Source organism: Amphimedon queenslandica, unplaced genomic scaffold, assembly GCF_000090795.2.
Source record: "Amphimedon queenslandica unplaced genomic scaffold, v1.1 AMPQUscaffold_13515, whole genome shotgun sequence".
Taxonomy (NCBI): domain Eukaryota; kingdom Metazoa; phylum Porifera; class Demospongiae; order Haplosclerida; family Niphatidae; genus Amphimedon; species Amphimedon queenslandica.
In genome coordinates this window covers 760,810-774,357 of record NW_003546249.1, presented here as the reverse complement: position 1 = coordinate 774,357, position 13,548 = coordinate 760,810, and the positions used below count along the sequence as shown (strand labels likewise).

The following is a 13,548-nucleotide window of genomic DNA, read 5'->3' as shown; positions in this document are numbered from 1 at the left end:
TGGATAAGTAATGGGTGCGGCTTGGCAATTTTGCTGAGCTTGATCGTGTAATGCATGTGGTATGTGGTGTGATCACCATCTATGATTTCACCTATCATTTCACTGATTTGTGTGTAGTTTCACTAGGTGCAGTGGGACTAGAAGGGAAACCGTTAATATCAGAACTCACTCAACTCAGAGGAGTGTTATAGTTTTAGATCAGTACAATAGTCAGTGAAATATGATGGTAATGGAAACTCTGTTTGGACAACTCTCACTTTATCTTGGTTTACCTATGGACAAGGTATGTATGTATTAAATGTAAATAAATTTCATTCCTTGTGCTTTTTCCAGGTACGTTATGGATGTCTGTACTTTACATCATTTCCTCTTGCTCTGGTACTTCGCATTTTTCTCAACTACAAATATACTAGCAGTGTTATCAGGCATCTTTTCTGTATTATGTTTGGTATTTTGTACTGTTGGCTTTGTTTTCAATGGTAAGTTCAATTTTTATATGCTGTATATATAGTGCAAAATATTCAAGGGCTGTAAATTTCTTTAATTGACTTTTAAAAGCTATTTAGTTTTTGTGAAGTTTAGCTGTCGGCCATCTTGTATGGTCATAAATTAATTTTGTGAATCTTCAATGATTCAAGAAACCCATGAATTTACAGCCCTGAGAAATTTCGTGCTCTAAAATAATATTTTTCCGTTATTCTTGTTAGGCAAGTTTTCTATTTACTGGCATTTGTTTCTGTGGGATATATTCTACTTCTTACAGTGCCAAGTCATAGAGTACACACGTAAGTTCCTTATTTGTTATTACTAGTTAGTTACATGCATGTATGTTGAAGCTGTGTCGGTGTGTTGTACAGGTGCATTGATAGGCTAACAACTGGTTTAATTTTAATAATGAAGCTGTCACTTTGTCAGCTAGATCAGTTGTTAAAATACATGTAGCAACAAGCTTCTCTTGCAGTGATTTTGACCATAGCAAAATTTTTTGAGGCACAGATAACGTTTTATGTCTAGACTTTCATCTATACTTCTATTATGTTGTACTGGGCTTTTATTTGGGGATATACAGTACATGTACATGTAAATTGTACAAAGTAGTGCTACTAAACCATGAAAATTGTAAATAATTCTTTGTGAGATACTAAAATTTATTTTAAGTACAATGTAAAATGGCTTTTAGATGGACAAGAGGATTATGTACTTATGTTTGAAAGTTTTGATGACATATTTACAAAAGTGTGAATAAAAATGAAAAATAATGTTTGTCTTTTGTGAATACAGTGTATAACTACATTATTCTAGATACAGTTGTGAAAATAGTAATAGTAAATAACCATCCACTTCTATTGTGGAAACTTTGAAATGAGAATTGACCAGTTACTATTTCCACCTTTTTAGATTCACGCTTTGGTATGTTCTAACTGGAGTTAGTGTTGGACATGTGTACAGAATGTTAATTGATTATGGCAACTACACATTAGATTTCTCTGTGTAAGTTTTAAATTTTGGAATACATGTTATTATGTGAATATTGGCTGGGAAGGTTTTATTAAAGTCTTAGAGAATTCTTGTTCTTAGCCAAATTGGATTTTAGTATTGAGGAGTATAAATGTACATATACGTGTACATGTAGATAAAGATCATGCTGTAGTGGCAATTTTTTGTAACCTGAGAGGAATAAATTGCTCATGATATGTTTTCATCATATCAGACGTATCTGTAGTAGGTAAAAGTAATATTTTGCTTTAGCCCAAAGTACAGTGTAAATGTACACATGTATCTTCATACAGGAGCATGTTCTGACTTTGAGCTTTTTAGTGGCCATTGTTTATTGTAATGTACATGTACATGTATATGCAAAGGAGATTGATTAATCAATCCACTGTTACACGTACTCAGTAGTAGCAAAGGATTGTCAGATTTAGGTTTCTACTATCAATTGGGATGATCAATCTTAGTGTTAGTAGTGTATGACATTGTATTGTTTGTTTGTAACATGCAGGTACATGTCTGGTGAAGTAGGGCCATATAATATAATTTTGAAGTGAAATTAAGTTTTTGATGATAGCCAGCTGGTGACATGCATTCTTATCAATGCTGGGATATGGGGTGTTCAGTGTTGTATAGATTAATTTCCTGATTGTATTGTAGCTACTAGGCGAATGTAAAACATTAATGGGGTGAGCCTAAGCAAGCCATAGTGTATTATTTACAAGCAAGCAAAGCAGTTGTATGCAATTGTCCATGCAAATAGTGAAACTTTTGTCCATCATTTTATCAGTCATTTGATCACATATAAAATCTCTGCAGCACTGAATTGGTTATAGCAAGCATTAAAGATCTGTTACAAGCAGTACTTCTGTTTTGTTAACCTTCCTTGCTGCTAGAGATGGCAGTCACAGCACAGCAGAATTGCATGCAGCTTTCTCATTGCAGCATTCAGCTTATCAGAGTTCTTTCTATCAAAGAAAAGGTTGTATATCTGCTGTCCAAACCTTTCTTGCTGCTGGGGAAGTCTTTGAACAGCAGTTTAGTCTAATTGTCTTGCTGACCGTGTGTTGCAAATAAGCTCAGAATTGTTGCTAACTGCCATTTTATTCATCGTGACCATACCCGCTTTCAATGAAAATTAGGCTGTTTATCTTTAATAATAGTTAGACGACCCATTCAGACAAACAGACTTTTCTCGCCTGCTCAGGCTCGCCCCAAATAAATTTACCCCTGTCAATTCTGTGCTTGTGCAATAATTTGAAATAATCAATTTATGTGTATTGTGTGCCTGTATGTTTACTATACTGTAGGTATGACATTTACAAAGTTTTGTGACAATTTGTAATATCATGCATACACGTAAATACATGTACATGTACATGCATACACGTAAATACATGTACATGTACATGCATGTATGTAATACTCCATTTGTAATGCATATGATGTTTAACATGCATTTTTTCTACATTATAGACCTCTTATGCTACTTGTTCAAAGAATATCATATGTGGCCTATGCTTATCATGATGGTAAATATTATTATTGATTTGTTCTTGTATTAGTGTTCAATTTAGGTGCCTCTAATAGTAAATTAAGTAGTGATCAAGAAAGGCAAAAAATTAGGTACATGTACATGTACATTATTCATAACTATATAGTTTTATTCCTACCATTTTAATTTCATTATTAGTGAACTGCCATCTTTGTTGGAGTATTTTAGCTACAACTTTAGTTTTTTGACAATTTTGGCTGGTCCCACTTCAACGTACAAAGAGTATGATGATTTTATTACTGGGAGAAATATGCAAATCTCAAATAAAGACAAGGTTAGTACTACAGTACACGTACATGTGAAACTTTCATGTACATCAGTAATTGAAGGTACAATTTTTATTACTGTACATAGTCTATTGCTGGCACCACTTGTTGAAACTGCACTGTTTTATGATCAACTAATGTGCCTTTGAAGATATTTACATTGCTGCTTTTTTAGCTTGACATGTTCATAGCAATGTCATTCTGTTGAAAACTTAATGCACTAACTGACTTTGAGTGACTCTTCTAGACTTGAGTTACTACAGCAAATGATTTTTTTACAGTGAACATGTATAAACAATAAAACAAACTAAAACGGCATAATACATGTTGGATAAAAGCATAAAAAATATGTAGTAATACATGTATGTACATGCACAACAAATAATAATATGTGAAACACGTACATGTATATATAAGAAGGGAAGAAGATAGAAAGATAGAGTTAAAGTCATACACTATGCTGGACTGGCTAGGCTGAAACTATTAATATCAGTAGCTATATAATATACATTGTATGTACGTGTACATGTATTGTTGTCTATACATGCATGTATATGTGTATCCTGGGAACTTTTATTCTGGACCGGTTAGGCTGAAACTATTAATATCAGTAGCTATATAATATATGGACATGTATTGTTGTCTATTCATGCATACATGTACATGTACATGTATATGTGTATCCTGAAAACTTTCATTATTTTTTTGCATAAATTATTTTTGGCTGATGAAATTTACATGCACATGTACGTATAGTTACTGTTCTTTTGTATTTACACATGTATACTATCCATGGTGTTGCCTGTCATGATGTGTATTGATTTCATTTATGCAATGTGTACTACTAAACTGTAAATACATGTACATGTATTATTGGAGGCTTGATTGAAGCAGTTTTTGTGCTTTTACAACATGTAGGTTAAAGGAGATCCCAGTCCATTGATTCCAGCAGGCAAAAAACTAGCAGGAGCTTTGTTTTGTTTATCCATTTTATTATTAAATGAAGACAAGATGGACAATGCTAGGGTATTAGGTCAGTTTTACATGTAGCTACGTGTAGTTCAAATTACATGAACAGTAATGCATTATGTGTACATATTTTGACCAACCTAATTAATCTTGGTCCAACATGTTTACATCTGATTTTAATGCATGTACATGTATGTTTGGCAGAAAAAGGTACATGTCGGAAAGCTAATGTACATGTACATGCACTTGTATGTGTATACATACATGTACATTGTATATATGTACATGTTTATGAAAAAGAGACAAGAAGAAATGCTACATAGATTATTTAGCAAAACAGCGAGAATTTAATGTACATTATGCAGTTAATCACAAGCTGTAAAAAAACTATTGATTTCTATTCAATAATTTTTTTGCTCTGCATGCATTTTTTGTAAGTGGCAGAAATATTGACTACATGTACATGACCCTGACGTTCTAATTTTATGACAGATATCTGTAATTAGTTTAATTACTTTGAGTTCAGTTATTTACAATGTATATGACATTCTTTGTTTTATGTCGCAGGTCCAAATCTAAGTTTTCCTAGAAGATTTATTAATGTTACTATGTACTGCTTTGTACTGAGGTGTCAGTATTATTTCAGTCATTTATTGGGTATGAATGATTACTTATCTTTATACATGTACATATACACATATGTTCTTTATCTTTTATAGTTGAAAGTATTAGCAATACAGGAGGTTTAGGTTTTTCTGGCTATAGCAAGGATGGAGTTGCAAAGTGGGACTTAGTGAGATGTGTTGATGTCCTTAAGTTTGAATTTGGAAAAAATATTCGAGAGCAAACTTTAGCATGGAATATTTTTACTCAAACTTGGCTCAAAAGGTATGAAATTTCTTACGTAATATGTAAACGTAAAAGGTGTCTTTAGTTATGTTATTATTGAGACGCATTTTTCAGAGAGCTACTGTACATGTGTTGCTGATTAATGTACAGGCATTTATAGAGTTTGGTTTTTGAAATACTTGTACTTGTACAATCATGCAAGCTTTACGTATTTCCAAAATTGTGTCTTCTTGTTTTGCCCTATCTTTTAGCTAAATGCACTTTGTGCTTTCTGGCTTTTTACAGAAATGCTGTTAACAAACTATTTTATATCAATGTAATGATACCTGTTTATTGTTCTGATTTGGTATGCTCTGTATCTGTATTTTAGTGAACACTAACTTTTATTATCATGATCTATTTGTACATGTACAGTACATGTGTGGACTGAGCCTTCGAAAGTACAATTGTACATGTATTTTTACAGGTTCAATATATACATCTACACAGGAAATTTTTGTTGCCTAAAAATTTTTGCTCATTTTTGTAATTGCTTTTTTGCTCATTTTTGTAATTGCTTTTTTGCTCATTTCTGTATTTGCTAAAATAGTTATCAATACTTGGTATGGCAAATTTTTATCCAAAGATTGCATTATGTGTATCAGCATGCAAGTATTAATTATAAAGATGAAGTGACTGATTGTTGAACTAATAAAATAGTATTAAATTTGGACTTTTTAGCCGCTGTTGTATTAAGTTTTATGTATTATTTTTTCGTAATAACAGAATTGTTTATGAACGTTATCAATGGAATCCTGTTCTTCTGACATGTCTTGTATCTGCTATATGGCATGGGTTTTATCCTGGATACTATGTGTCATTTATCTTTGTTGCTTTGGTGACAGAAACAGCCAGAAAGGTATGGTATTTTGTATTGACTACCTTAGGGTGGGTATTAATTGCGACACTAATTTTAGCGTTTTTAGTGAGTGTATTTGAAATGGCTAATTCAAACCAGCTGCTAATAATAGTTATTATGTATTTGTGTAAACAAGTACACAAGATAGGCAAGATCTGTAACAAGATAACAGTAGATAGGGTGATCCTTTTGAGTGTTCTGCTCTTAAAATGGATACATTGGGGCTTCTTGAGTTGTGTTATGCTTTTAAATGGGAGTTTCGCCATTGATTTTCTTCCTATTTTTGCTAATATTATATTTCACTAAATCAGGGTCTTCTTGAAAATGCTAAAATTTAAGAGCGCATTTAATACCCACCCTAAGGTATTTGATAGCCACCCCTATTATGTATCAAATGCATGTATGTATACATGTTATACAAGTATGTAGATGTACATAGTCTAGACCACAAATGTGCTAAATTAAATTCCTTCATTACAAAAATTTGGAAATTTGCCAAGATTTCCCAATCCAAAATTACCAGCTATAATACAATATTTCAAGTGGCATCCTCATGTTTGCATGGCAGTGCATGCTACTGTGGTTTTTCTCATTAGATAATATCAACAGAAATTGTGTATTTTACATTTTTGTTTAGTAAGTATTGAAATGTTTGTTACCTGTATTTCGACTACTGATGTATATAATAATAATTAATATAGACCCTTTTATTCCTTTTAGCTCCGTTTGCTATTATGGCATCGCTTTCAAAGTCCTCGTGTTGTTAAAATATTATACGATATTGCAACTATAGCAATTACTAATTTTGGCAAAGATTTAGTTATATTAACTTTCTGGTTGCTCACATTGGAAAATGTTGTTACTTTATGGAGGTTTGTTTTTTTCAAGTCGTATAAATTAATTATCAATAATTATTTTTTCTAGTTATTACAGATATATTCCTTTCATAGTAGTTGCACTTATTGCTCTAGTATTGCCAAGCAAAAAGAAACAGTCTAACAAAATTTGAGTACTCAGTAAATTTTTTATTGCTATAATTTCAGGCTTTTTACAATAACATTTTACTTAATTTTGTTATCCCACTTTTTCATTTTCAATTTTTGCTTTAAGATTCCTTAACACTATTAAATTTTGTGTTACTTTTTTATTTGTGTGCATGATTTTAACATAACCAATTAACCATGTTGGGTAATGGATTTCCAGCCAATCTACATGTTACAAGTAGATCTACTAAGTGTTATGATAAGATAAACCTCTATCTTTCACAGGTGACACCTACTAAACCATGACATATTGTACATGCATGTATTTGTTATACATGTGTATCACATTTGTATATCTGTGGTTTTAAGATCACTTGAAAATTTCAATAATTATGTATAATTATTCACACACAATAAATTAGACTTATAGGTAAATAAAATCATACAAGCTACAATACAAAGATGAATTGGATGTCTCATTAGTATTCTACTTCATCATAAAAATTGTAATACCAGCAATTGCATGTATGTCAAGGATATTATGTTACAGTTTTACTGGTGTAGCAGTTGGTATTGGATGATTCTTAGCTGGATCGCTGGTACTTCTCTCAAGCATACTTATTGTAGAATCAGTAAGATTAGATGGCTCTGAAGTGCTTCTGTGAGGATCTGCACCTCGTTTGTCAATCAGTTCATCATGAAGATTTTTCTTCCAAATTAGAAAACATTCTCTGAGCTAGAGACAAGATGAAAACATTATAATCAGTACAACATCATACACGTACTTTGTCAGCATATAAACTCTCCTCTCTGCCAAGAATAGTAATGAAATTATTCAATTCTGGTAAACTGAAAGCATCCCATTGTATTGTGCTGCAAAGATTATCACGTAGAGCCAGTTTGCTATTACGACCCACAATGCTAGCTTCTAAAACTTCCTGAAGGGGATGGTCTTCATCAAACAACCTGCGACCTTTTATCATTTAGAAAAATATTAAAAATTGTAATGAGAAATTCACGGCATACACTTACTGTCACTACCATACTCTTCATACAGAGAAAACTTTTTTGGATTGTCAGTAATACAAAACTTTTTCAACAATGTTGTGATGAGCTAAACACAACAATTAATAGTGGTAATGTGACAACTGTTATCTTACATCCTTTGTTGTAGTAACATTACTAATATGCACTAATCTATTTGTGTCAGTGGGTAGATAAAATGCAGTCTAGAAAGAAAAGAGGGTCAGACAAAACTTTAGTTTAAAGGTAAGATACTTCAAGTCCACCATCTATCCCTGAATCAATAGCTCTTTCCTTCACTGGTCTCATCAATCGGTACCAAGATGTACGCGTTACACCAGTAGACACATGTATTGGCCTTTGAATACACATATGAACTCGAACAAAAGCTTGATAGTCAATAAGAGCATCTCTCTGTAAAATATGTTACAGATGGTCAAATACCATTGAACACATTTTGGTATTTTAAAGTGTCCTTGCAATAACAATAAACATGTACCCCAATACCGAGAAATAACATGTAATAACTACTTGGAGATTAATGAACAATAATTCTTACATGCTTGATGTGAATATGATGCACTGGTGTTGTACGTCGATTGTATTCTCTGATTTTCTTTGCCAAAATTGCCTTATCTGAAGGAGGTTGGGTTATTGAGGATATAAGGCCATCAGATATACTTTTTGTTTCCTGTAAATTATGAAGCCAAAAGTAGATGCATGTATTTATAAATAACAATTATTCACTTTTTCAGAATTAAATTCCATCGATTCATCAAGTGACTCTTTTGTTCGATCCTGCTGAAGGAGAGCTTCAGACTCAACTTTACTACTACATTTCATAAATATTCTGCTTTCACACTTTTTATGGCATATGAAGTCGCACTCTAAGCACACAATTATAAGATACAATAAATCCTTTGTCTATTATATATACAGTAGGCTAAACACTCTATTTCACAATTAGTTTACAAACAAGTGTACATGTACTTTATTCCTTAGTGTAATGACTTACTGCTGCACTTAAGCACTTGATGATGTCCCCATGCTGCTTGCTGACAATAATCACAGTACTCAGGTTGGTAATGTGGGACATTTACAAAAGTGAAATCATGGCCATTACCATTTTCATTCTTGTCATCAGGCTCATTAAAGTCAGGCTCAAAGGGATCTGAGTATTTACTACTAGGGAGGTCTAATGCTGGTACAGAGTACCCAGAAACTTTACTTGAACTAGTTTTTTTCTTCACTTTACGTATTCTTAAAGTGTCTCGGACTTTACTAAAAGCACCACCTTGATCAGGAGAAGAGTCACGGGGACTGGGCGAAGAAGATTTATAATTATCTTTTAATTTATGACGTTGGCTTGATCTTTGAGATGAATTTCTTTCTAGTCCTGGTGAAGGAGTGCGACTATTGTGTGCCACAGAGAGCATCTTCTTCTTTCCTGTACTACGATGAGTTATCGCCCCAGTGGACATGGGCCTGTCGGCCGAATCCACGAATTTTTTATCTGGCTTTACAGAAGATCTTACTGAACTACGTCCACCTAAGACAGGTGATGCGAGAACACCCATTCTTCCCACAACTCCTCCTCCACTACTTTTTCTATTAGTAGTTCTAGTTTGACCACCAACATCATCAGATTCCATTTCGTGTTGATACAGCCCAACACAATCTTCCTCCCTTGTTACCAAAAATCTGATATCCCCACCACAATTTCCCTCGTCAATTCGTCTAGTAGTCTTACTGTCCTCGAACTTAAGAGAATTAACTTCGGTCAATACCTTGTCCTTTTCACTACTATTGTTCGACACAATCGTTGAATTACTAATGGCAGTGCCACTAGTTCGCCTCGAAAGCTTCTCTTTCAGCCAGGAAGTCCTTTTCGAAGTGGGTGAAGACATCCTGAGTTTGTCTACATCCGTAAGCAGTAAATTTTAGACCGGCTATACGTAACAATTGCACTCATGACGTAAAAATTATACATTCAATTATTCCAGCTAAGCAAGAGTGTATTTGGTTCAAATTGGTTGACAGTTGCTTTATCGTGTCTTTATCGTGTCATTAAACACAATGAACACCTGTAAATCTTGTATATTTAAAGATATTCCGAGCTATAATTGGCCAGAGTCTAGTACTTTCGCTGTGTTGGGCTTAAATTGCAAAATGAAACAAATATTGGTGATCCATCTTTTTCTTGCTGCTAGTGTTGTGTGCCATCAGTATTTCTTTTCAGCTAAATGGGTGATCTGGAAAACACAAAACCAAAAAGTTTATTCTTCTTTTCATGAGGAGCTTGAAAGGCATATAATATGGTTGAGTAATCAAGAGTACATTGATGCATATAATAAAATAGCACATATTGTGGGATTCAACTTGAGCATGAATGAATATGGAGATTTAGTAAGTCATATGTTAATAAGTAATAACATTAGCTGTTATCTTTATTCCTTTTAGTCTGATTACGAATTCCGAAACAACTATCAGTGTGCTTTGTCCCCAATATACAGACCGTTATTCAACTGTACTAGAAAAATTTATCAAAGGTCTAAAAATTTGACACTTCCACAAAGTGTTGATTGGAGAAGTATGGGTGCTGTTTCGTCTGTGAAATCACAGGTATTGATTAATTTTATTTAAACAAAATTTATGATTCGACATCATTTTCAATAGGGCTATTGTTGTTCTAGCTATGCTTTTGGAGCATTAGGGACATTGGAAGGTGTGCATGCTCTAGCTTCAGGGAAACTGGTTGAATTAAGTGCTCAAAATATCATTGATTGTTCAAGTAAAATTCCTCAGTGCTCTAGTTAAATGATATCTATATCAAAACAGGAGTATATGGCAATCGAGGATGTCAAAAAGGGTCAGTTGAATATAGTTACTATTATATCATTGATAACAATGGAGTTGACACAAAAAGGAGTTATCCTTATCGTGGCAAAGTTAGTTCTTGCATAAAAGATTTGTTAATATTTCCTTGCACTATTTGAACAAAATTGTTAACTACTAGCAAAAGGCATGTCATTTTAAACAAAAAAATATTGGTGCAAAAATGCGATACTTTCTGCAAGTTGAAGAAGGAAATGAGAAAGATTTAGAAGCAGCAGTTGCTATGCAAGGACCAATTTCTGTAGTAGTTGATGCAAGTCATAATATTTTTCGAGTAAATAGAATTACTTCATAATGCTGTTTAATTTATTTACTTGTAGTTTTATAAAAGTGGCATTCTTAACATTCCTAATTGTTCATCAAGCAAAGTTACCCAGGCTTTAACCTTGATTGGCTATGGTTCAAACAATGGACAAAAGTACTGGCTTGTCAAAAACAGGTATATAGCCTAACTTTTATGGAACTTTCATATGTGTTGCTTTAATTGTCATTTTAGTTGGGGTAAAAATTGGGGACTAAGAGGCTATGCTTTGCTCTCACGTGGAAAGTATAACCAATGTGGCATTGCCTCATATGCCACATTTCCTTCTATCTAACTTATAGAAATAACGTGCATGATGCATCATAAAAATTAATCTTTTGAAATTTCTTACTTTTTGTAAAATAAGCAAATTAAAAAATTGAAGTATAACTGGCAGAAGTTGGACATCCTATATCTATTGATGGAACTGATGACACCATATGCTATTCATCAAGACATGTCCTCCTATTGAATCAATGACATGTGCCAATCAAATGGACAGTAAAGTGTGAACTATACCTTTGAATGAGAGAGTGTTATCAGCTTGTATTCAAAACCTGTTTCTTTTAAAAACCTCATAGTATTTTAGGTAGAGCCTGCCAGATCTGTCTTAGTTAAAGTTAGTGAAGCAGTAGGCACAAGTGCTGTGTGAGAAGCAAGGTAAGGTTTGAATGTTACATTTGTAGATAATTTTGAGTTAATTTGTAGAAAATGAGAATCTTTGGACTTATTTGTGCTTTCTGTTTTATTCTGTCAGCTTGTGCTACTAAGCTTGATTTACCTCATGAGTGGCACAGTTGGAAGGCAACTCATGGGAAGAGTTATGAAAGTGACCATGAAGAACTAGGTCGTCACATTGTATGGCTTTCAAATAAGAAGTACATAGATGAACATAACAAATACTCTGAAACATTTGGTTACACCTTAAAAATGAACAAATTTGGAGATTTGGTATGTTAATTGCAACAATTTATTGTAAGATAGAGATCCTATATTAATAGACAAATGCTGAGTTTAGTGAATTAATGACCTGTGTTCAAGACTATAAACGCCACAATGCTACAGATAAGTTACTAAGCATGAAAAAAGGAATAAAAATTAGTGAGTACAAAGCTTCTGGTGTTTCAAGCCTTCCTGACACTGTTGACTGGAGGACAGGAGGTGCAGTAACTTGGGTAAAAGATCAGGTATGCAGCCATAGGAATTTTAAACTTTGTACACTCTATTGAATAGATACAGTGTAAAATAGCTTGTAACAGTCATACTTAATAATATTATGAATGATCATATTTTATAGTTACGATGTGGCTGCTCGTATGCATTTGCAGCAGCTGCTGCATTGGAAGGTGCTGCAGCACTTGCAAGGGGGTCTCTGGTTTCATTAAGTGCTCAAAACATTGTTGATTGCTCAAGTTAGAATTATGGTAATAATTATAATTTCATTTAATCATATAACATAGTCCCTTTTGGTAACCACGGTTGCTCTTGCGGTGATGTAAATAATGCTTTTATGTATGTTATTGACAATGGTGGATTGGACACAGAAAATGTTTATCCCTATGTTTCAAAAGTAAGGGAGAAATTTTTGCACAATTTTAAAAATAATCTTACCTTTAGCAAGATGGCTGCAAGTTCAAGTCTAATGGTATTGGTGCAACCGCAACTGGAATTATAAGAATTGCAAGTGGAGATGAAACATCTTTAGCTTCTGCTTTGGCTACAGCTGGCCCTGTTGCTGTTTATATTGATGCTAGTCACAGCTCCTTTCAAGTATAATACATTAATTTATCATTTTCATTATAATCTCTGTCACCCTAGTTTTATCATTATGGAGTTCTTAATGTGCCTAATTGTTCACGTACTAATTTAAGCCATGCTATGATTTTGATTGGTTATGGAAAATATGGTGGAAGAGAATACTGGCTTTTGAAGAACAGCTGGGGACCAAATTGGGGAACCGCTGGGTACATTATGATGAGCAAAGGAAAATCCAATCAATGTGGCATTGCCACTTATGCTAGCTTTCCAACTCTGTAAATGCACAGCATTAAAACATTCTTGTGTAGTGCTTTGCCTTAGTGTGATCACATTCATCTATACAATTACTGTCTTTGTTCATGCTGTGATTATGTAGATAGGTATTATTATTGGTATATATAATGATTAATTTTAAGAATGAAGATAAACTTGTTAAAAATCAGAAAATGTACGCTTAATCGCTTTGTGCATATGGCGAGTGGGTGCCGTGGTACAGTTTATGGTGGGTGTGCCCGTGCGGCTAAACCACCAACCATAGATATTATTAGCAAGAGTACATA

General features: G+C 33.5%; 4 protein-coding genes across 5 annotated transcripts; 3 read left to right on the top strand and 1 right to left on the bottom strand.

Annotated features, from left to right (window-relative positions):
• Positions 1-53: 53 nt before the first annotated feature.
• LOC105314471 (lysophospholipid acyltransferase 2-like) lies at positions 54-7,207 on the top strand. 2 transcript variants are annotated; one of them, XM_020001046.1, is made up of 13 exons: positions 54-283; positions 334-479; positions 708-785; positions 1,399-1,491; positions 2,968-3,023; positions 3,069-3,117; positions 3,185-3,320; positions 4,231-4,345; positions 4,849-4,938; positions 5,001-5,169; positions 5,896-6,028; positions 6,749-6,900; positions 6,953-7,207. In XM_020001046.1, the coding sequence occupies exons 1-13, from the start codon at positions 221-223 to the stop codon at positions 7,035-7,037; spliced, it is 1,365 nt and encodes a 454-aa protein (XP_019856605.1). In that variant the 5' UTR covers positions 54-220; the 3' UTR covers positions 7,038-7,207. The 2 variants fall into 2 exon arrangements, with proteins under 2 accessions (XP_019856605.1, XP_019856612.1); XM_020001053.1 differs by lacking the exon at positions 4,849-4,938.
• A 161-nt stretch (positions 7,208-7,368) lies between these two features.
• Positions 7,369-9,981, bottom strand: LOC105314464 (uncharacterized). The gene is made up of 8 exons (XM_011408646.2): positions 9,050-9,981; positions 8,782-8,921; positions 8,594-8,725; positions 8,290-8,448; positions 8,172-8,240; positions 8,044-8,125; positions 7,797-7,984; positions 7,369-7,747 (listed from the first exon to the last, which is right to left on the bottom strand). The coding sequence occupies exons 1-8, from the start codon at positions 9,939-9,941 to the stop codon at positions 7,556-7,558; spliced, it is 1,854 nt and encodes a 617-aa protein (XP_011406948.2). The 5' UTR covers positions 9,942-9,981; the 3' UTR covers positions 7,369-7,555.
• A 102-nt stretch (positions 9,982-10,083) lies between these two features.
• Positions 10,084-11,889, top strand: LOC100638797 (cathepsin L1-like). Its single transcript, XM_020001077.1, has 7 exons — positions 10,084-10,440; positions 10,495-10,656; positions 10,711-10,825; positions 10,873-10,982; positions 11,051-11,203; positions 11,250-11,368; positions 11,426-11,889. The coding sequence occupies exons 1-7, from the start codon at positions 10,111-10,113 to the stop codon at positions 11,523-11,525; spliced, it is 1,089 nt and encodes a 362-aa protein (XP_019856636.1). The 5' UTR covers positions 10,084-10,110; the 3' UTR covers positions 11,526-11,889.
• LOC100636267 (silicatein-like) lies at positions 11,801-13,435 on the top strand. The gene is made up of 7 exons (XM_003383055.3): positions 11,801-11,890; positions 11,939-12,181; positions 12,232-12,417; positions 12,528-12,642; positions 12,691-12,800; positions 12,848-13,000; positions 13,049-13,435. Exons 2-7 carry the CDS (start codon positions 11,942-11,944, stop codon positions 13,265-13,267), a joined length of 1,023 nt encoding a protein of 340 aa, XP_003383103.1. The 5' UTR covers positions 11,801-11,890; positions 11,939-11,941; the 3' UTR covers positions 13,268-13,435.
• The last annotated feature ends 113 nt before the right edge of the window (positions 13,436-13,548 follow it).